This window comes from Physcomitrium patens, chromosome 5 (assembly GCF_059467195.1).
Source record: "Physcomitrium patens ecotype Gransden chromosome 5, ASM5946719v1, whole genome shotgun sequence".
Classification (NCBI taxonomy): Eukaryota; Viridiplantae; Streptophyta; class Bryopsida; order Funariales; family Funariaceae; genus Physcomitrium; species Physcomitrium patens.
In genome coordinates, this window is record NC_143414.1 from 7,631,716 (window position 1) to 7,654,838 (window position 23,123).

At 39.2% G+C, this 23,123-nt stretch overlaps 2 protein-coding genes across 10 annotated transcripts; one reads left to right on the forward strand and one right to left on the reverse strand.

Moving 5' to 3' along the window:
• The first annotated feature begins 7,492 nt into the window (after positions 1 to 7,492).
• Positions 7,493 to 12,990, forward strand: LOC112282921 (uncharacterized). 4 transcript variants are annotated; one of them, XM_024521104.3, is made up of 14 exons: positions 7,493 to 7,749; positions 8,009 to 8,239; positions 8,336 to 9,208; positions 9,403 to 9,503; positions 9,619 to 9,733; positions 9,954 to 10,031; positions 10,247 to 10,339; positions 10,566 to 10,649; positions 10,820 to 10,918; positions 11,290 to 11,352; positions 11,551 to 11,581; positions 11,759 to 11,805; positions 12,019 to 12,077; positions 12,274 to 12,990. In XM_024521104.3, the coding sequence occupies exons 1-14, from the start codon at positions 7,669 to 7,671 to the stop codon at positions 12,617 to 12,619; spliced, it is 2,301 nt and encodes a 766-aa protein (XP_024376872.1). In that variant the 5' UTR covers positions 7,493 to 7,668; the 3' UTR covers positions 12,620 to 12,990. The 4 variants fall into 4 exon arrangements, with proteins under 4 accessions (XP_024376872.1, XP_090106516.1, XP_090106515.1 ...); XM_090250390.1 differs by having other exon boundaries at positions 8,465 to 9,208; XM_090250389.1 differs by having other exon boundaries at positions 8,012 to 8,239.
• Positions 12,991 to 13,390: 400 nt separating this feature from the next.
• Positions 13,391 to 22,543, reverse strand: LOC112282919 (uncharacterized). Of its 6 annotated transcripts, none has more exons than XM_090250385.1 (11): positions 21,111 to 22,543; positions 19,931 to 20,187; positions 19,366 to 19,778; positions 18,964 to 19,067; positions 18,667 to 18,798; positions 17,981 to 18,378; positions 17,653 to 17,782; positions 15,223 to 17,378; positions 14,519 to 14,998; positions 14,014 to 14,285; positions 13,391 to 13,826 (listed from the first exon to the last, which is right to left on the reverse strand). In XM_090250385.1, the coding sequence occupies exons 3-11, from the start codon at positions 19,770 to 19,772 to the stop codon at positions 13,787 to 13,789; spliced, it is 4,119 nt and encodes a 1,372-aa protein (XP_090106511.1). In that variant the 5' UTR covers positions 19,773 to 19,778; positions 19,931 to 20,187; positions 21,111 to 22,543; the 3' UTR covers positions 13,391 to 13,786. The 6 variants fall into 6 exon arrangements, with proteins under 6 accessions (XP_090106511.1, XP_090106514.1, XP_090106513.1 ...); XM_090250388.1 differs by having other exon boundaries at positions 20,842 to 22,543; XM_090250387.1 differs by having other exon boundaries at positions 20,787 to 22,543.
• Positions 22,544 to 23,123: the final 580 nt, after the last annotated feature.

Here is a 23,123-nt window from a genome sequence, read left to right on the forward strand (position 1 = left end):
TATTGTGGAGAACCTAAGCACACTACTCAACATTATCCAAAAAAGTGACGCAACCATAAAATGAGGAGTATGGCTATCAAAGAAGATAGTATGTCAGAAAACAAGTTTGTCTAGCTACAATAGGGACCGTGCAGTTGGAACCTTGTATAACACCTAGTGAAGGTCCTATTTTCTCCTCAGAATCCTCTCCTTGTTTTACGATAAATGTTATTTTAGGACCTAAATATCACAAAGCCTTTGTCTTGTTAGATTCAAGAGCATCAACATGTTTCTTAGATGAAGAATTTGCTAAAAGACATAACATACTTTTAGTGAAGAAAACTAAACTTGTTCATGTAGAAGTCATAGATAGTCATCCATTGTCTTTAGGAGATGTTATTCATGAAACCCTTCCTATAGAAGTAGCAACTAATGGTCATAGTAGCTTTGTAATATTTAATATCATTAGATCTTCCTCTAATTCAATCATTTTAGATTTATCATGGCTAAAAAAATATAACTCTAAAATAGATTAGACTTCTTATAATCTTGACTTTTCTCAAAGTATAAGTAAGAACGTAGATAATCAAGTAGAAAGTCATAAGTCTAGCTCAATTAAACCTATATTTATATGTGCAAGCGCTTTCTTGCATGATGTAAAAGAAGGATCACCTTATGTCATTTATGCTAAACTTGTTGCTACTAGTGGAAAGACTTCAAGTAGCATTCCAAGTCAATATCAAAATTTTTAAGATGTATTTGAGAAGAAAAATGCGGATACTCTTCCGGAACATCGTTCATATGATTACTCAATTGACCTTCAAGAAGGAATATAACCACCATTTGGATCAATCTATAATTTATCATAAAATGAATTGGCTGAACTCAAAGAGTATATTGAAGAGAATTTGGCCAAGAACTTCATATGCCATTTCAAATTTCCACCAAAAACTCCAATTTTATTTGTGAAGAAAAAAGATAGATCATTGCGGATGTATGTCGATTATCGAGGACTCAACAAAATCACCATCAAGAACAAGTATCCGCTACCTTTGATATTTGGACTCCTTGATCAGTTGAATCAAATTAAGATCTATACAAAATAGATCTACAAGAGCATATAATCTGGTACGCATCAAAGAAGGAGATGAATAGAAGATTGTGTTTCGAACAAGGTATGGATATTTCGAATACAACATCATGTTTTTTGGACTTACAAATGCACCAGCAACATTCCAACATCTTCTGAATGATGTCTTTTGGGAGTTTTTAGATGATTTTTTTATCTATTACCTAGACGATATCTTAATCTATTCTAAGAATATAGAAAAATATGAATTTCATATTTGTCACATGTTACAAAAACTAAGAGATGTAGGACTCTATGCCAATATAGAAAAGTGTATATTTCTTACTACTCAAGTCGACTTCTTAAGATACATCATTTCAAATGATGGATATATGATGGATCTTAAGAAAATTCAATCTATTATGGATTGGAAGATCTCCAAAAAAATAAGAGATGTCCAATGTTTTTTAAAATTTGTCAACTACTATCGGATCTTCATCAAAGACTTCTCTGAAGTTGCACCTCCACTTATATGTTTGACTTATAAAGACAAAATTCAATGGAATCAAGAAGCTGAAGTAACATTTGAAGCTTTGAAGATAGTCTTTGTTTCTGCACCAATTTTGTATTGTGTCAATTTTTCTAAGCCATTTTTTATAGAAACAGACACATCAAACTTTGTTTTGGATGTCGTATTGTTATAAATGGGAACAGATGATAAACTTCATCCAATAGCTTTTCATTCTAGAAAATTTTCAACAACCAAGATCAATTACAAGATCCAAGACAAAGAACTTCTTACAATCATGGATTTATTTCAAGAATGGTGCCATTATCTAGAAGGTACTCCTAATCTAATCACTATATATATGGATCACAAGAACCTTGAATATTTTATATCAATACGTGTTTTGAATCATTAGAAAGCTTGTTGGAGTATATCTTTGTCAAGATTCGAATTCAAGATCACTTATCGACCAAGAAAACAACAAGGTTTGTCATATGCAATCTCTAGACGATCTTATCTTGCATCAAAGGAAGGAAATGTTGCTTTTGATTAACAACGGATAATTCTCTTCAAACCATAGCATCTTTATCTTTGATTAATAAAATCAACATTAACTGTTGATTCAACTTTTATTAAATAAATTCAGTCAAGTATGTCTTCTGATCCTCTTATTTGTGATATTAAGGGAAACCCTTCAAAGTCTCATAATACTTCTAAGTTTGAATTCAAGAACAATCTACTATATTTCGAGGGATGCCTATATGTTCCAGAAGGTGAAGCTTGATTATAAATTCTTCAAGCTTATCATGACTTATTAGCAACATGACATTTTGGATACAATAAAACTTTAGAACTAATATCGAGGGATTTTTGGTGGCCCCAAATATGGAAGACAGTTAACGATTTTGTACAATCTTTTGATGTTTGCTCAAAATCAAAAACTCGCCATCATCGACCTTACAGACTTCTTCTGCCATTATCCATTTTCAGAACAACCATGGTCTTCTATTTCTATGGATTTCATCACAGATCTTCCAATCTCAGGTTCTTATAATTCTATATTTGTGATAGTAGATCATTTTACCAAGATAGTATATTTTGTATCATGTACAAAATCTATCACATGTGAAAAAATAGCTAAGCTCTTTCTTGACAATATCTATCGCTATCATGGATTATCCAAGGATATTATATCAGATAGGAAAATCTAATTTTTATCAAGATTTTGGGAGACTCTTTTCAAGACTCTAAAAGTGGATATAAAACTATTTTTGACATTTCATTCTCAAATTAATGGACAAATGGAGTATGTTAATTAAGTTTTAGAGTAGTATTTAAGACGTACCATCAACTATCAATACGATGATTGAACAACTCTTTTGCCATTGGTAGAGTTTTCTTATAATAACACAATATATTCTTCTATAAAATAAACACCTTTTTTTGTCAATTATAGTTATCATCCACGACTTAATACTTTTGATTTTTCAAAAGCTGATAATCCTATGGCAAAAGACTTAGCAAATCATTTATCAGAGCTACATGCAACAATGAAGGTGTACTTAAAAGAAGCTCAAGAACAACAAAAGATCAATGTAGATGTCTATTGAAAAGAACAACCACCATTCCACATGAGTGACAAGATATGGTTACTTTGTCACAATATCAAGACCACTTGTCCTAGTGACAAGTTGGACTATTGAAGGTTTAGACCATTTTCTATTTTTATACAAATCAATCCGGTTGCACCTACCAGAGTCAATGAAAATTCATCTAGTATTCCACGTATCTCTTCTTGAACCATAAAAGATAGTGGACATGCCAAGAAGAAGACAAGCTCCACCTCCTCCTATAGAAGTGGACAATAATGAAGAGTTCAAAGTAAAAGAAGTCTTAGATTCAAGATGGTGCCAAAATAAATTGGAATATCTTGTCCATTGGCACAGATATGATATTAGTGAATGCACATAGGAGCTAGTAAAGAATCTCATAAATGCACCAAAAGCGGTGGAGGCTTTTTATCAACGACATCCATCAAAATCAAGATAAAAACCTTTCTTATGAAAGAAACAAGATCTAGGTAAGATAACATTCTACTTTCAATCCTTATTTGTAGATTCTTTGTAGTTGTGATGCTGAGGAGATATAGAACCAACAACTAGTGGATTTGATTCAAGACCTTTCGTTTGCTGACCTGTCGGATAAGACATTATGATTGTTACAACCTTCAAGACGATGCAATTGAGATGAAGATCTTCAAGAATGACATATTCTTCCTTGAATAGATAGTGAAATATAATGCATTTGGTATCATGACGTTGGAAGGGACTCCTGATGTTTGGTAATTTTACTAGAAATAAGAAGAATTCTTGACAGTATTCCAAATGTTTTATTTGAAGAAAGCTATGAAGGCCTCAACAATGATCAAATAACTTGGTGGTCTTCCCGGCTTGGAATAGAACACTATCAATGGATGAGAGGCCCTATTAACCATCTTTGAAGAGAACAAAGATTAGAGTATGTGACAAATATATTTTTTTGCATCTTAAACTTCCTCAACTTGTGATCATCACTCCTCCTGGAACTCGTCCCTAAAAGGGGTGGTAATGTTGTGGATATATATTTATTGTAATTATTATCTAGGTGATAAGAATAGATAGAAATAGGTAAAAATAGATTAATTTTATAATATCTTTTAGAAAAGCTTCCTAAAAGCTTCATAAACATTGCTTTGACTTTACATGTATTTATACTTGATTAGTAGGTTAGAAACTTGGTCAACAAATTAACCACGTGCTACACATGTTGATAGCTTACAGAACAAGCTAACTATGTGGCACCTACATAGAAAACTTACCTTGTAAGTTAAGATGTATGTTGTACAAAGTCAACACGTTTTTGGAGGTCCTATAGAACGTCGCCACATAGCTCCTAGGTAGATAGTATATGTAGAAGCAAGAATGAAGCTTTCTTCACTCATGTCAACTCCTTTCTTGCGTATAGTCTAGTTTCAAGGATTTTTAGTTTTCTTGTCTTTTGACAATAGCCATTTCAATTTCTTTCTTATATATATATATATATATATATATATATATATATATATACATATTTAATTATTTCTATTTTGTCATATTTCTTTGAAAAAAGTCTCACTTGTTTATTTATTTTTATCAAGTTCTTATCCTTGACATATACTTGTTGAAGCAAAATTCCATGGATTTAGTTGTGAGGTCGATCTACTTGCTTCCTTTCACAGCATAATTTCTTATCGCAGACTTTGAACTTCTTCCATAGGCGTAAGCATAGTATTTTCATGATTCACATTGGAAATATATGAAATTTCTACTCTTATAGTGTGAACAAGCTCATAAAGATCTGCAATAGTTGTAAATTTATTCTCACTTCCACTAAAAGTAGCATCTATAATCTTTTCTTCCATAGACAACTCAAACAAATTCAAAAGTTATATTAAAGGAGGATAATCCACAACCTCTAAAAATGTCCACAAAGAAGGATAATCCACTCTCTTTAAGGAAAAGATCAGTGTTAGAAAATAAGATTTTTTTATTTAAAGGTGGATAATCCGCAACCTTCAAAATACAACAATAGAAGTGAGGTAATTCACTCACTTCTAAAACAAGACAAATACAGTATGTTAGTATTCTTGTCAAACTATCAAGAACATGAATCTCGAAGAAAGAAAATCCTCAACACACTCCTATATCACTTGAAAGGAACTAGAAAGTCACTCAAAGTTGATATAATATTAAACTAGAATGGCTATTGCCAAAAACAAAAAGACTAGAAAATCTTAAAACAAGACTAAGGACTAGAAAGGCATTGACAAGAGTGAAGAAGGCTTTATTCTTGTCTCCATATATACTTTTTAACTAGGAGTTACGTGAGAATATTCTATAGGACCTCCAACATGTGTTGACTTTACTAGCCACATGTTTTAACTTACAAGGCAAGTTATCTATATATGTATGATATAGTTAGCTTATTCCACAAGCTATTACACTGAGTTAACTTATTCTACAAGCTACCAACACGTGGTTAATTTGCTGGCCAAGTTTCTATCCTATAAATACATCTAAAGTCAAAATTGCGTCTATGAAGCTTCTAAGAAGCTAGTTTAGAAGACTTTATGAAATTTATCTATATTTACCTACTTCTACCTAATTATATAAATAACTATTTGAATAAATGTGTATGTTTGTGATACAAATTTATATATTTTTTAGATTGAATAAAGTTCAAAAAAATCAATGTATTTATACTAGTAGCAAAAAGATGTTAAAAGTGGCATTTAGAAGGTAGGCTAATGATAGATGGGTTGCCTATAGGAGAGGGAGTATAATACAAAGAAAAGAAATAAAAAGAACATGAATACTTTGCAAATATTAAATTACATCAATTGTAGTTTAATTCTGAAATCTTATGCATGCTAAGTAATATTTAAGTAAACACTTCTAGTTTTTCCAATACTTAAGTTCTACAAAGAATAAAATCTATTTAAACAAAAATAACCATCTAATGTAATAGAGAAGCAATGTGTGAAAGTAAGAGGTCAAAACAACTAAACTCTACAATTGTTAATTTATAGACATAATTTATTTATACATTTTAAATTTATAACAAGTTATATAAAACTAAATTTTGAATAGGTATCAATTATTTAATTAAATATGTTAGCTTTTTCAAACTTAAGAATTTATATTATATATAATGTGGATTTATTCATATCTATATGAACTTAAGTTGCAAAGAGTTTTCAAACAACGTCTTAAATTTCATTTTTTTTTATTAAAGCTCTATTACTTTAGAAGCTGCTCATTATTTTTAAAACCATTAAAAATTAAAGTAACCATTAGAAAAAATTTAGAGATAGATTTATTAACTAATTTTTTTTTGTTGTTGTTGTTATGATTTTTTCTATATGCATTTTTTTTTTTTTTTTTTTTTTTTTTTTTTTTCTAAATTTTGATAACAAATTGTAAAAGAACATGACAAGTTCTCATTTATTTATCAAAAGTTAATTTTAAGTATCTATAATCTTGTGGTTATCTTCTCTTATAATAAAAAATTAAAATAAATAAAAATAAAAATGTGAGATTTTAAAAATTCTACAGCCAATCTATTTTAAAATAAAATATCTTTTTTAATATAAAAATATATTACTATAATTTATTTATTTCTTCTTTTAGAGTAGAGATGAAAAGAGATACAAATTTTTTACAAAGATGGTCTCATTTTATTAAGAATTTTGTTTTTTTTTTAAATTCTTGTTTTGTGCTACATAGCATGGAGACAAATACATAAAATACAAGAAGAAGGGTGAAGAAGCATTAGAAAGAAAACACATATTCTATTGAGTTTTTCTTTTTCAATTTCTTGTTTTTGTTTGTTTGTTTTTGGTGTCAAAACTTGTGGTTTTTCATGGACATAATTTTGATATTTCAAAGCAGGTTATCTCCCTTATTCTTAATCTTCTTGCAACTCACAAGATTAAAAGCTACCTCAACAGCTGATACTTACACTTGTTTTAAGGAAAATCAAAATTCTCAAACTTTCCACAATGTAAAATGTCGAAGTCATTAATTCAACTTACTAATCCATGACGCTCTTTGGTATCCAAGTCTAAAGAAGTGGAAAATATTAGTCAACGTCAAAGGCGCCATGAGGGGGAGGGGAATGGATGAATGTGTGAGTGAATGAAAAGGAGGCGGGGGGAAGCGACATTCGTTCGTTAGTTCGTCCACGGGGTTGGGGGGAGCGGGCAGGGCAGGGGAGGGTGGGGCACCTTATCGACAGGTCCAAATCCGGAGTGTCCCAATGGCGACTCTCGCAATGCCAGCGTCGTCAATCTCTTTGTGGTGCTCCGCTCCCCTTTCTAGATTCGCGTTACCAGCCTAACTCTCTTTCTCTCTCTCTCTCCCGATTCTACCCTCGAGCATGGCCACGCCAGCCTCGTCCAGGATCCGGACGCTGTGATGCTCTCCTGCTCGCCCTTAATGGACTGAGCTTCAATTCGCGGGGTGGTCGACGTGTTTTGGTGCAGGACCAGTTTTTGCCATCAATTCTGCGTGTTGGGGCACCCGCGCCAACGGCCATGGCGCAGTCGTTGTTCTTAGTGTCCAGCGCAGCGGCTTCGTGTCGCGGCGCTGCGCATCTTGTGTATACGCCCCTGCTGGTTAGGAGCACTAATTTTCAATACCTGTGGCAATTATCTTTTCTTTCAATTTTTATTCCTCGTGTTTCTCAAGAATTGAGCTTATCGAATTCCGTTCGGTGTTAGTGAGCGTGTAAGACATGGTTCAGTAATGTCCGGAGAATTGAGATTGCGTAGTTTGGATGACGATGTATTTGATTCTCTGGGAATTGATTCTTGTGTGCGATTCGTTTGCGAAAACATTTGTGTATTTGCCTTAACTTTTGGTGTGAAATGGCAGCAGAAAGGGAATGCTTCCACTGCAAATGCATCAGTGCTTTTGCGCTCTAAGTTTATTCTGGGTAGAAAGCCATTGTTCAAATTTGACAGCGTTTCACTACCGAGGGGCGGCAGCGGCAGGAGGTCTAGATTGTTAGCCATTGCTGAGATAGATTATGCAGTCATTGGAGCGGAGCAGCAGCTCATTGACTCTGCCACGATCAGTACTTCTCCAGTTGGTTCAGAAATTGAGGTACTCTTTTTACATTTACTATATTTTGCCCAAACGACTTCTCTGTGAGAAGCTCCTGAGTATTGTGAATATTGGTGGTTGGATGTCGCAATGCAGCCCAATGATGCAGCATCAATCATGAGACAAAATGTGACAGAAATTCTTCAGTCTCCTCCCCAGAACTTGGACTCTTCTTCTCCGTCTCCTGCAGCTGTTGATGCACAAACCTCCCTGGGTGTATTTCAGGGAACAGGCACAGAGCTGAATGTTCCCGAACCAATAGTGTCATCTGTCGACGCAACCGCTCCACAGACTCTTCCTGCAGAGTCTGCTCCAGCCAGTATTGTAGAGTCCGCAGGAACGGATGTACCTGATGTTATAAAAGCTGCTGGTGAATCTGTCGATAATCCTGGGGAACTAACACCTCTCCAGCGCTATGAAGCTATGATCAATCGTGGAAATGGTGGTGGAGGCGCGAGAAAACCTATAGCTGTGGAGGACGATGCTAACTCATTTAGTTTTCCTGACTCCATTGAGGCTGCTCAGGAATCAGTAGCGAAGACTCTCACAGATGTTCAGGATGCTATAAACGACTCGGTTGGATCTGCTGGTAAAGCCATAAGGGATGCATATGAGAGTCTCAATGGGTCTATCAAGGGTTCAGTTAATTCAGTGACCGGCTTATACGATAGAACTGTAGACGGCATCCAAACTTCAGTTGACAGCACCGTGAAAAAAGCTGGAGGAGAAGCTGCAGGGTTAACAAGTGTGTTCCGCACAGGCACGCCTCTCAATAATCAACTTAAAGAAGTAGTAGTGGTTGTGAAGGGCGCATTAGGGACGACATTAGAGACGACTCGAGATTTTCTGATTAATGTTTATGGCTCAATTAAGGTTAATAACCTTTCCCCAGAGGTTCAATCAACCTTGAGTGAAACAGAGCAGAAACTCAAAGAAATCGCCGATCCTGTGGGTAGTTTCCTCCAACAGGTGGGTGGACCTATTGCGTTGGTTGATATGGAATGAAATCTTCCAACAGAATGAGGAATGTTTTCTACCATTTATTCCATCTTTAAAGAGCATTCCTTTAGAAGGCTACGTCTTGATTATAATCTGGACTTCTGGTGCCTCTAGACTGTGGTTTTCACTCATCGTTATTCAAGGTGCAAGACGTCTGCGTGCAGGCATACGATGCTCTCGAGAACGTGGAGAGAGCACTAGGAGTGGATCCAGAGAATCCAATTATTCCTGTTATTCTGATTTTGGGTGGTACACTCTACCTTGGGTATGGGCAGTTAAACTTACGCGCCAATCTTGTCTACTTGTTAGTTGTGTCTACGTATTAATTTACACGCAGGAACGCTGAGTTGACACTTCCCATCTATGTGCGTGTACGGCAGAGTATCTTTTTGGCAGGGCAGATATGGAGGATACTCTGGTGACCTTTTGCCCGTCTCTGCTATCGACCTCTTGAAGAAAGAGCGAAATGTTGTCTTAGTTGACATACGGCCCCAGGCATGAACGATATTCCTTCTTTGTAAACTGAGTTCGTTGATCATTAAATGATCTTAAACAGTGTCTCATTAAGTTGACTATGTAGCAAGTCATTTCTGTCTGCATTTACATATGAGAGTATGTCAATTTTGGTCGATGAGCTAGTGAGCGTATTGTGGTGTGGTGGTTAATATTTCACGCAAGCTTCTAGTGATTAATGTTTCAAATCTATGCAATACAGGAGTTAAGAGAGAGTGAAGGTATTCCTGATTTACGGCGAGGAATGAGAACAAGATTTGCCACTGTTGAAGCCATTCAGGTTCGTTAGTCTAGTCTATAACACTGCTGGAATGCTCAAGGATATTGGTAGGTGTCAATATATTCCGAACAATTGAAATTAGGAATTAATTTTTCGACTATTAGGATCGCATCGCACATTCTCATCGTCAAAAGACGTGCTGTTCATTTGTATTTCGACACATGTAAATTAGGTTTCATCTCAAAGTTGATGAGTGGATAGTGCAAATTTTGCAGGTGGACGGCCCCTTTAGGAAAAGTGTGAGAAATTCCAAGGAAATTGACAATATCTTGACAGCAGCTGTGATCCGGAATCTCAAAACTGTGCAGGTTAGTGGCTATTTGCTTCTGGACGAACTGATCGGCGTGTTCTGTATGTTGTGTACCAGATGTCCATGATGATGATTTTAACTGGATTACTTTGGCCTTTATTGTAAGAGATTATACCTGTTCTCACAGAGTAAAGAAGTTCTTGTAGCTTTCCTTGTAGATTCACTTGTGGCGATGCCGCATGTCGATCACTGTATATTGTTGCTGAATTTTTGTTTGCTTACAGCCCAGTACCAAGGTGATCGTGATGGACACCGATGGGAGTCAATCGAAGGAGATTGCTAGAGCTTTACGCAGATTTGGAGTGAGGGTAATGATTTGGCTGAACCATTATACTTTAGTTTATACTTAATGGATGTTGCTTTGCAAAACTTCGTTCACGTAGCATTTTGACGTGTTGATTACGGCCTGGAATCTTTTGCTCAAAACTTTTTCACTGGCTGAGATTTACGGCTTACTCATGGGGGGTTATGGTAACAGAGGCGATACCGAGTGGAAGGGGGATACAAGGCCTGGTCAGCCGCCGGCTTGCGGACAAAGCTGGAGGGCACAGATACTCCCATATCTATACTTAAGGAGGTAACAGATCATGTCAAGATAGAGATGCTTCTCAGTCTACGTAGTGTCAGCAAAGATGTGCGATTAGCCTCCTCTTATATGTTTGGGCGGATGTACTCTTTCTTTCGTTGTTTAGATAATTGTCCTATTTGTCATGATTCTTCTAATTTGTTGTCGGTGAAGACAATATTGTGTCTTGTAACATAGAACTTGTTTGTACTGAAAGCTTGGTCTTTACAATAATAGATATTATTTCACATGAACTCTATAGTAGAGCTTAGCTTCATGTTTGGAAGTAATTTTGGTAGCGAGAAAATGCACGGTAGAGCTCCTATTTCGAGCTCTAATTTTATTAATTGATACGTTTTTGCTGCACCATCTTGAACATTTAGGACGCCGAGGAGATCGTGGAGGAAGTAAAGCCTACACCTGATGGGATCGTACTTGTTGCATTGGTACGATGGAACACTTTCTACATTTAGAGTTGGTAATGTTGTATGGATGAACGAACCTGCAGAAGGAAATTCATGCAAGTGGTCAAAATTCTTATTTCTGTTTATCTTTATGAAGTTTGACTCAATAAATCTCTGTTCATCCGAGTGTGATTTATTAGAGGTAGAGAAATTATTAAATCTTAAACTCGATGGATGCAGGGTACAGTGGCGGGCATATATGCAGTGCTTGGTAAGTACTCGGCATACACAGCGTTTGTAAGCCATAGTGTTGATCATTTACCATATATTTCAAATGATTTCTCTTTGCACATCAATTAAATATCAGTTATTGTGTTGGCTAACACGTATGACTGCGTGGAACTCATTATGATCATGGTGCTAACACCTTGAGAAACTTGTTCCACAGAATGGGAGAAAGCTCTGCAGCTTTTGGGAGTAATCGGTATTGGTCAGGTATTATTTTCCCTCATCATCAACAATCTGAGTGTTTGAAAACTTTGTCACAAGTTGCTTCGTAATCTGCTATTTTCATCTTTTACGCGAGGTAATAAGCTTGCACAGAAGTTTGTTATAGTTCCGTATCTTTGAGGAGCGGATTAGGAGTGTTTGAATCTTGCTACTGGGTGGTTGTAAGATTTCATGGTTGAGAGTGTTTAAATCTTGCAGGCAATCTACACAAGGGCTAACTCTTACGAGAGTTTGGAGGATGCGAAAGCTGACCTCAGGTCTTTTCCTTGTTATTTTTGTGACTTAAATTTAGTGATAGATCTCTGAAAACTTCCTAAATTTCTACGGTTACTCGGAAATTTACTCGATATTACGAACTATTTCTCAATCTAGGTATTTGCACTGTCCTCAAGGTTTCTATGTGAAAACTTCGACTGTCCGTAACGCGCGAGTGTCCCTTCGCTTCTTTTGTAGATTGCTTCAAAAGCCTTTCAAGTCTATCGGAGATAGAATCTTATGGCTGGTGGGCCAAGTGCAACCCGCAACTTTGCAGCTCGCCACTGCTCCTTCAACACTCGCTGTCCAAGATCGTGTCCTTCAAGCAGCTGCCAAACACGGGCCCCTTGCATCAGAGCTGTCTGAACAGGACGAGTCTGGGTCCGAAGTCGACGTTGAAACATCACCAGAGACGCCGGCACCTCTATCAGCAGAGGAGACTGGTGCAGGGGAGTCGCTGCCTCCTGCAGGGGAGTCGTCGCCTCCTGCAGGGGAGTCGTCGCCTCCTGCAGAAAAGTCGTCGCCTCCTGCAGCATCTGAGTGAGTTGTGCTGCAGCATATACAATCACTCTAGTTGTCATTACAAGTACATTATTATGTGGAAAATGAGGGTTTATCAGTATTCCAGACGTCTGACTGCAGAGCTCAAATCCTAACTCGATTCATTTTAGAGAGCTGAGTACAACAATCATTATCCTCTTGTCATATTATGACGAGCTTAGAAACAGGTGCCGGTGAAAAGGTGTAGATGTCTGGGTTGCCACGGTAGAGTTTAGAAAAGTGGATTTTACCGTTATTCACAATGTAACTTCACCTTGTAGTTTGAAGTAAGAACTCGGAGAGTGTTGACCAAGAGTTTGAATTCCATTGTATTGGATAATACACCAATTTACAGTTGATATTGAAGTTTGGAAACTGGCCTCATTGTAGGGAAATATTTCGTCACTTTTCGAAAAAATGAATTGGGATTGTTTATCTGAGCACTTTTAGATGCAATTGGAATAGTTGAGGAACCGTAACAAATTTACTCTTGCTACCTGATATTATTTAATATAGTTATTAACATTCATGGTCGTAGAAAATAATTATGGTTGGTACCTAGCATATTCCCATGGTATAATGAGCTCATATCCCATGGCTTTATAATGGAAAACAGCACATTCGGAAGGAATAAATTATGGAAGGTGCTCTTGAACAGTTTTTACTTTGAGTCCTATTGCCATTTTCATGCGACACTCAGAGGTGACAGACTTCAGCTTAAACACACATGCTGTTTAGTGAGTCACATCAAGCAGAAGATGGGAGACTTCAGGAGAAGAGACTATCAACGTTCCACTTTACGAGCTGAATCATAGCTTAAAATAGAAATTATGCAGAGATTCCAAAGAGAGGAAGGCTATTGTTCGCTAGTAGCTTCTCAGTTCTTAGGCGCGTTCTTCAACTGCGAAGAGAAGCTACATATTCTGAAGGATTTGACTGAACTGGAGCGAAAAATTGTTCTCTGATCTAAATAGGAAGTCTACTGTTACGAGTTAAGGATTGCTAAGTCGGTCTGCTTCTTTCACAGAAGGGAAAGGACCTACTCTTTACAAAACTCCTATGCTTCTGTACATGGCCGTCAATCCTCATTCGTGATGGTTTGAATCTATCGGTGTGTTCATCTGCATCGATGAACAGATAGGTAAGCTGATAAAACTACCTGCAAATTTGATTACAGATACTGCAGTACGAGGTCCGCACTTGCCTGAAATCTGCAACAAACAAAAGTCAATTTTTAGTATGTGGTTATGCTAAACCATTTGCACTACGGCGCTTTTGTACTACAACTCCTTCCATTGTACCCACAGCTGTGGGTAATAAATAGCTGAAATGATGGAAAGACAGATAAACTGATGGCAGAGTTCACACAGGCAACGCAGCAATTGTCGAAATCCTAACCTTTTGGGATCTTTCCAGAGCAGATCATAAATAATTTTCTTCAACCGCCCTGTCGACATCCTGCGGATTCCCCACTTACTATACAATCGATACCGCTCCCTCATGCTTGCATTCGTTGCAATATTGATGTAGATAGCATCCCTTTGCTGTTTAATAAGCTCCTTAAGTGACTCCCGACTTTCCAGTCTCTCCTGCAGTCTTTCAATATTTGGAACCTCCCAAGAATGTGCTTCTGGACTGGAGAGATCTGGGTTACTAAATGCCATCTTTACCTGCCATAACCAGACGATGTTTGAGCCCTACAAACATTTATCCTATAAGAATGGATCGTTTTTGAATAATGCAGACAACTTTCCTCACATATGCTTAAAACCTATAGTGAAGTGACATGCCAACAATATCAGAGTCCAAGCGAGAAAAAGGAACAGGCTACAACCAATTGGTGACAAAAAGATTCATGGCTTCAAATCAGTTTTTAGGCGAACGGAGAAACTACAATGGTTACCTCATGACGGAGAAGAGTAGGATTGGTCACCAAATATTTGAATTTGAGCGATCTCGTCACAAGGTCGATACAGTTGTCATCCCACAGTTTGCATAAATCATGCAGGGAAGGGGCAGAGTTCTCTGCGCGCATCAATCCGCCGTCTGAAATCAATGTCATCAATCCACAATCCCAATAAGAAGAAGAGCTTCTTCTAAAACTCTCAAATTGTTCTCCAGTTGTAAGAAGTGAAGGATCAGAGAGTTCCTCTGGGAACCAAACACGATGACAATCTTTCTGCTTGAGCATGGCTTCATAATTGTCTTCAAAACAGGAGTAATGAAGAACATCGTCCCACTGAGAGTCAGTTTCAGATTTCAAAACTCCATTTTCAGACACTTTACTAGAAACCTCCGGCGGTGGAAAAGCATGTTTAGTCGAATTGGATACTAATGCTTCATCACCAGTGAATAGTGCTCCAGCATGTTTAGAAGGGACTTCCTGTGATGAGAAAACCACAGAACGAAAACACAAGTTTAAAAAAAAATTATTGATAGCGTAACAGGACCATTTAAATTTCTCACTAATGTCAGTATGAATCAGAATAATGCACTACATTAATGCAACAATAAGAGCAAGTATACAAGTCAACCACCCTAAAGATATGAATTTGACAATATAGAACTTTGACACGTTGATGTACAACTACCAAGCGAAGTAAATACCTCGCAACTGAACGCTGGGGAAGCTTTCGCGCGTACCTTCTCGACAACATCAAACTTCGAATCCAACTTCGAGGGAGATATGCATGTCGAGGAAGCGGCACTCTCCGTATCAGAGTCGCCTTTTCCATGGCGTTTTCTTGAAGATGGACTCTGCAGAAAGTACTTTTTCGACACAGACAAAGAGCTTGATCTCTCCTGACTGCTGAGGACGGGGTTGTACGAGACCAGCGGAGTATCAGGGGAAGCGGGACTGGTATGAAGCAATCTTTCACAAACCTTCCTCTCCGACGATACACACCTATCTTCATCTGGAGGAGTCTGGTGTTCGTGGAATTTGTGCCCTTTCTCATCGAAGGAGATTCGCCTACTTTTCTTAGGCAATGGAGGCTTGGATCTGTAAATCGCACTACAGGATCTTGTAACTACATTCCTAGATCGGCTTACTTTAGGAGTAACGAAGTTGCTGTAGTCTCTGCTGAAGCTGGTGTCGTACCGATCAACAGACCCACATTTAAGAGGTTCGTCTACAACTTTTTTATGAGACTCAGAATCTAACACAACTTCCCACTCGATTGGGTCCTCAAATGTATTGGGCAAGAGATCCCTAGGTTGGAGAATTGCATCTTGCACAGCAACAACGTTCCCATCCACAGCCTTGTCACAGAAGTCGTCCTCACCTTCAGATGTGGACAGCGGAGATCCCGAAACCTGAAAATAAGTAGATTGGGATTTTTCAAAGCCACTTTGAGGAGTTTCAGAAACACCATCTCTAGTTCCATGGTTTTGCTCCACAAGCTGCAAAAAGTCTTGAACTGTGGCCTGACATCTTTTACTGTAACTTCGAGAATCTCTGGAAGCTCTTACATCGTCCAACTCATCATATAACCCAAGGAAGTTAGTATCGTTCTGCTCAGCCATGTCCCCTGCGTCATGTGAATCAGATATGGTTGGCTCTGGAAGAGTAGGTTTCGGCAATGCGGAGACAGGGGGTGATCTTTCTTCGAGGTCTTTAATAATATTGCCCGAGTTGGCATCTGAAGGTTTGTCCCCACGATTGTAATGGCATGCTCCTAGGTTGCCTTCACAATCTCCCAGTTCATCAACGTCGTCTAAATTGAAATCCAGTTTCCTTGCTGAATGTGAGAAATCATCACTTACAAAAGCGCCATTACACACTCTGATAAAGGTCTTCTGTTGAGAATATCCCACTGATCCCGGACAAAACGAGTCATCAACAGATCTGCCATTGCAAGATGGTGAGAATAAAGGATCTGAAGGTACTACTGGATCGGGCGAACTTTCAAAAAGCTTAGAGAGCTCATCCAGGAGTTCTTCCTCCAGTGCAGGTGATAGTGGAGAATCAAGAACCCTCGCTGGTACATTGGTATTCAGATCATCGGGGGTGTATGCTAGTGCTCGAGAAACAGGCACCACCCCATCTTCCTTCGGAGTTGGAACTATGCAACCATGAAGGGATTTCATGTTAGGATCTGATGAAGTAGAAAGCGGAATGCTCGTCACCTCGGGATTGTCCCGATCGCTATCAGTTGTGTCAGATTCTTCAGGATTCATGAACTCGACTAGAAGTTGGACCGGTTCCATTTTTGATTCAGAATGAGGAGATCCTTCAAGAAGCAGAGTCGACTTCCGACCTTTAGTTACGGGTGTAGCCCAGTCTTTAGTGGGGGAGTGGTGAAGCTCAACCACGTCATCAGTACTTGGCTCCAAAATAACTGGGACTGATGGTGAGCTCTTGGTAGGGTCTCGCTTTCGCGAACTCCATTCTTTGATAGGTGTTGGAGGAAGTGATCCTTCAATGCTTATTTTAGCAAATGTAAGTTCCTTCGCAGGTGAACACGCAGGACTATCTAGACTGCAGGAATCATAGTTCGACGTCCTAGTCTTAGACGGAGAAGGTGATTGAAGGTCTTTACCACTATCGTCAGCCAATACTGTGCTAGAGAACCCAGACGAGTAAGGAGAAATGGAGGTCAGAGTGGTGGAGAGGCCATTCACACTAGAGTCCTGCTCGCCACATGGTAAAAAACTTAAAAACTCGTCAAAAATCTCATCTTCTTGTGTTGCTGAAATGTCACAGTCGTAGAGACATCGAAAGGGACATCCGAGTGTATTCGAACTTTTTTGGATGTCTTCCCCTGCAAGAACGAACAGCATGTTCAAATTAGGACCCGCTTTAACCATCACAGAATAGGTGGCAACGCACACAGGTTGACGTCTTGATCAAGTTGAAAGATCCTGCCTTTCTCTAACAGATATTAATAGCTGGATCATAAATGAACTTCGGAAAGTTATTGCAGATATATCACCAAACACGTTGAACAATGTTTCACCGCCCGAGTTATCAAACACGGGATCATCAAATCCTATAGAAGAAAAACTTAACGAAATTCGAAGTAACCGTTTCCTTACCTGTGACATCAAGTGCGGAATTGGTGCGACTGGAGAGTCTCCTGGATTCTCGCCATCGTCTTTGAATTGTGATAGCTGCATGTCGGAGGATACGGTGACTGCGTCTAGCCAAAAACATTCGCCACTGCGACTGCACAATATTTACATCAAGTAATTGATAAGATGACTGCAGAATAGCTCTGAAAACATAGAGCCGCTTTTCAGATTTTGAATCAAAGGTGGTTGATTTCATTTAGACTACTGCAACTAACTTAGCCCTGAATCATATCTTAATCAGTAGTGACATTTTCCCGTGACTCTAAGCAGGTAAGAGAGCGTTCAGATGAACCTGAATCAAAATAGCTGCTTTTGCTCGGTCAGCTGACCAGGAAACGTCCCGGTGACCCGAACGAAGAGCACTTCGATGTTGTAATCGACGGGACATCTTTTCGCCAGACGGATGACGCTTAAATCTAATTTGCGTTCTACGAAGAACAATGGGGGCGACACGCTTTGAGTCGATGGATTTTGGAAAAGTTCTAGGGCTCTTTGCTCCTATCTTAGTAGGTGTTCGAGGAGCTCCCCCAGACCTTTGAAGTCTACCTTTGCTAGACTTTCGAACTTTGCTTTTACGTAACGGAGAAGGCACCCTGCTGGATTTCCTAGTTGTGGAAGAAATGTAGGATCTACTAGTTCTAGCTGCCATCGAGAATCCTCGCTTGCTGTCTGATGCTTTGAAGATTCGGTCTGCATATTCACGTCACACAAATTATATGAATGTTTCTTTGCCTTCCATAATCATCATGCAATTACTAGCCCAAAGATGACTCTCATGCTTGGAGCCTCATCTAACTCAACTTGACTCTATGAAGAAGCGCTTTCGAAGACAAACACATAACTAGGAACTCATGAGACAAAGCTGATGCTTAGTCCACGTATCAAGTGTCGTTCAAGAGAATTAAAATGACATAAAAGAAAATACAGTCGGTTGGAGACCACGCTGACAAAACCTACAGTTCACGCCAGTATCCACACCTCTAAGATTGCTTTGAGCCGTGAGAATAGTAGTAATGTTATTGAAAGCAATAGGATCAATTTGCTGAAGACAACGCAACACTTTCCTCCAGAGGTACAATGCCTGTTCTTTGCCAGATCCCCGGACGTCTCCTGACATAGAGTACCAAATCAAAAGACATGATACGCATGTTAGTGTTAGGTGAAGAATTAAGCCAGAGATTTTAAATTCCAATCTCTGTGGATTTTTCTCTTGAGAATGGCATCTCTCAGCACGTTACAATAAAATACTTCTCTTCATTTGGGAAAATTGCTTACCATTATGGACCTTCGCTAGTGTCTCCAAGTCTGTCTTTAAAATTGCATCCTTGATGTAATTCGACCAGTAAGCTACAACAGTGCTTTGAGCATGACCTAAATTCCTGCATGTTACAGGTATTTTCATTAGACAACGCCACCTGAAGTGATACGAATCAGTACCCAAACACCGAGGATTGGGAATATAATAATCATTAGCTCATTACAGACGACACCGTGGGGTAGATGCATAACCGCAACAGTCAATAATTGGGTTTCAAGTATATTAGCAATGGAGAGATTTCAGCAAAAGAGTTCTACATTCAATACGGAACGCTCGGGAGTGGACTTCACAACCTGTAAAACTACTTTTAAAACAGAAGACATTGATTCATGGAAAGAAGGCAGGAAACGGCCTTGTACCTCCACCGTAACCAAGCGTAAGACTTCTTGTGATTCAAGGAATCTGTGTGATGTTGGTCAGAGGGCTTGAGAGGTAGAGCATTAGCCCCAAAGTCGCCATTACGCCAGCGAACCCGGTTGTATGTCTCCACAAAATGTATCACATTTAAAAGTGGTCGCATACAACGACTTCTGTTCGTCAACTTCGTGTGCTTCTTCAGCTCTACCAGGGCGTCTGACCCGAAAATTCCTTTTTCCAAACCATTCTTTGGTCCACTAGGCGCGCGCATACTTCCCTTCGGTTTCGGATGGCTGCATGCCTGGTGCTTCCTCTCAAGCCCTTCAGAGATCTTAATAAAATCAAAGACCAAGCCATTCCGAGGGCTGCGTTTCCCAATTCGAGACTGACTTGGGAGGTCACTCGCCATATTCCCCTGAAATAGAATTGTTTTTCAAAGTGATCATCAAACTTCTGTGAGAGCCGAATGAAACTCAGTATTTCCGCTAACTTCCGTAAAGCAAAGCAATTTAAACTACATTGTCAATGCAGTATCTCCTCATTCACCCCTCAATAAGATTAACATACCCAGATCCACGATTGTCGCTACTAGGAGTACAACCTGCTTCCCAACACTTCCGTCCTCAATTCTAATTCCAAAATGTAGAAGCAATATTGCAGTCTCTTCAGCAGCTCAAAGCAACACCGAATCCTTTCAGCGACTATACGCAACTTGGGCACCGAGGAGAGCTAACATGTGTTGACAACACTAGCCCGACAGTTGTCGATTATCATGGTTGGAGATTACGTTGTGGTTCATTCACTCGGTCAGGTTGGATTCACAACTGCCAAATGCATTATGAAAGAATCTCAGAAACATAATGATTGCCACATACGATATCCCTCGTCAAGTGATGTTGCATACAAGAAAATAAAATCTTCAATGCCTTCGGAGGGAATGCTCCACGTCCACTAGACAGAAAATTTAGTACCCAGTACTACTGCTTCAGGTATATTTCTTCAGAGATGTTCCGAAATTAATAAATTAGGCAATCGTTCAGCATCTTGAGGGCAAAGAGGGAGAGGGAGACCCATTTTCATAGAATTAGCAATCGAGAAGGAAAAAACACTCAGTAGAATACACGTACTGCGGAACACAAGTCCTGATAGATATACTGTTGGTGCGGCAAGAAGGAAACACTGTAATATTGGGTAAGCCTTCAATGGGACATCTTGGACAAAATGCGTAGTTGAATATCACACGTGATATACTAGCAGAAAATGTAATTCTAAAAGCATGTGGAGAATGCAAATAAAACTGCAAAATTATGGACAGAATGCAACATTGAAGATTGACACTGCCGCAGAAACTGGAGCCGCGACTAAGCAGATGACGACCTCAGCCTCAACCCCAAAATGGCACTCAGAATGTCAACAGTCCTACCAAAGGTTCAATCGCTGTAGCTTAGATCCTTTCTCTCATCGCCAAGCAAACCCACCTAGGCACCAGCACGGCATAATAGCCAGTACCTCCACGCGATCAAATCTAATACATGCCCTTCCTCGCGAGGACAATGCAAAAGCTATATTATCGCAGCCGCGAGAAGCTGCAGTTGAGAGTGAGGGGGAGGTGTGAAGAGAGTATCGACGATCGTCGACGAGACGAGGGTTCAGCATCGAGAAATCCAACATCAAAACTTCACCCCCACGAGCTGTTGTTACAAGGGAAAGTGAGACAAATGAAAAGGCAATACAAAGGATTGTCAACCTCAATCAACATGCCAGGTTTGAGATTCAGCTTTTTGGAGATGAAAGTCGCTGCAACGGTTGAATTCGGACACAAAGATCACTCTACTAGCTTCGATGCTATTGCCATCGTCTCGGGTGCGGACACGCCACATAAATGATGAAGTCCGCCTTCTCTGCAACCATGTAAACACTTACACAGATTGTCTTTATTGCAACTCCTATCTCCCGCATTTATGACCCCAGACTTCCACGACCTTCCTTTCCCGGCCAGCCTATCCACGCTCACGATTAATTAAACTTCTAAATTCCAATCCCTTAGAAAACTGCTGATACAGCTTTCATATCCCAACGCAATGCTCATTAATAACCATCACCGCAAAGTTATCAGGTAACCACGCTGGCAATATCCAATATTTAAAGACGAATTCCAAACCCTATGATATGAACTTTCACCACAATCGTCCTTTCACTCCAATCATTATTTCGTTAACGCTGCACTACTGCTGTGAGTCCGAAAGGGTGACAATTCCATTGCAAAAACCCAGTCCGAGTCGGAATGACATAATGGGTACCCGATAATTTAGCCCGGGCGCTGGCATTCGCAGAGCCTATTTGAGATCCTGCTCTTCAAATATAGCAATAGACCTTACAATTTCCAGGAGAGCCCTGGTGGCTCGAACATGGAAAATTTATTCTTGCAATTATAATTTCCGTTTCCAGAATGTTCAGAATCACTCTCAGGATCAATTACAGGCACCGTCGCTATTTTAAACTCCAAACATGGTTTGCTGTTGCCGTGCGCTCGATTCCAACTTGCATCGATTAATCGACAAGCCTTGATCGTCACATGGGCCGCAGGTTGCTGCGCCGCTATTGGCACAAAACAGATGCAAGATCCAGCCCCAACTCACCGCTGTCCACTCACCCCATAAAAAACGGCAACCCCAACAGCATTGCGCCGTTTCCTGGGGCGAAGAACACAGCCTGACAGGCTGCAGCATTCCGGACCTGGTGCAGCAATCGACACTCCAAAATGTGTGCCACGACAGTGAGATTCGTGTTGCCCAGGAAAAACAGACTGCGGGGTATAGACCTAACTTAGGGTTTCATCTCGTGAAACGTAACAGAACCCATGTTCTTATGCACCCCGCGTCGATCACATCAAAGAAACCCAGTTCTCAAATATCATATTCCGGCTGTTACGAGTCGCCATCGTAGCCCTCCCCTCCCCTCCGCGACGATCTTTCCAGCGTGGGCACCGCGACTTCTCCCTTTCCTCTGCCTATTTTCAAATTTCCTTTAAATTGATTGGGTTGTGGTCTTCGCCCTGCCATTAAGTAGCGATGAAGCGCCTTAAACGGAAGGCACAAAAGAAGGCACAAAAGTGCAACTTATCGACCTACAAATTCGCCCACATTAGTTGTATTACAATTAATGTCGATCGCACTCGGTATGCAGTCCCGCTGCTACCACCCAACCCCCCTTTCTTTGCAATTGGGCCTCCATATGAGACAATTTATAACGTTGTTATAATTATTACGATTTTATTTAATAAAATTCCTGAATGGATTGTGACGATTGGAAGATTTATTTAAGTTGTTGATACAACTGTAAAATTAGAATAGAAATAAAAACAGTAATAGTAGTTTTTTTTTTTAAAAAAAATTGAGATTCATATGTAAAAATAATATTCAAAGCAACTTTAAAATATTAGATGAGAAAGTGTCAAGGACATAAACCTCAAAGAAAGAAAAACTCAATATAATCTTGTATCACTTAGAAAGATAAGATATTCACTCAAAACTAATACAGTATTGAAACTACAATAGCTATTGCCAAAAAACAAGAAGACTAGAAAGACTTGAATAAGACTAATGACAAGAAAGGCATTCATAAGAGTGAAGAATGCTTCATTCTTGCCTCCATATATATTATCTAACTAGGAGCTATGTGGTGAAGGTTCTACAGGACCTCTAACACATGTCTAACTTATAAGACATGTATCTAAGTTACATGATAAGTTTTCTATATG

Bases quoted from the DNA above. Each gene is read 5' to 3' on its own strand.
- LOC112282919 (XM_024521096.3), bottom strand. The intron at 17,783-17,980 runs GTTCATCTGAAC...AATATTGTGCAG, and splicing joins AAGCAGCTATTTTGATTCAG to TCGCAGTGGCGAATGTTTTT. The intron at 14,286-14,518 runs GTAACCATTGTA...TGGTTATGGCAG, and splicing joins CTACTCTTCTCCGTCATGAG to GTAAAGATGGCATTTAGTAA.
- LOC112282921 (XM_024521104.3), top strand. From the start codon at position 7,669: ATGGCGCAGTCGTTGTTCTTAGTGTCCAGCGCAGCGGCTTCGTGTCGC. The intron at 9,209-9,402 runs GTGGGTGGACCT...GTCTGCGTGCAG, and splicing joins TGGGTAGTTTCCTCCAACAG to GCATACGATGCTCTCGAGAA. The intron at 10,340-10,565 runs GTTAGTGGCTAT...GTTTGCTTACAG, and splicing joins GGAATCTCAAAACTGTGCAG to CCCAGTACCAAGGTGATCGT.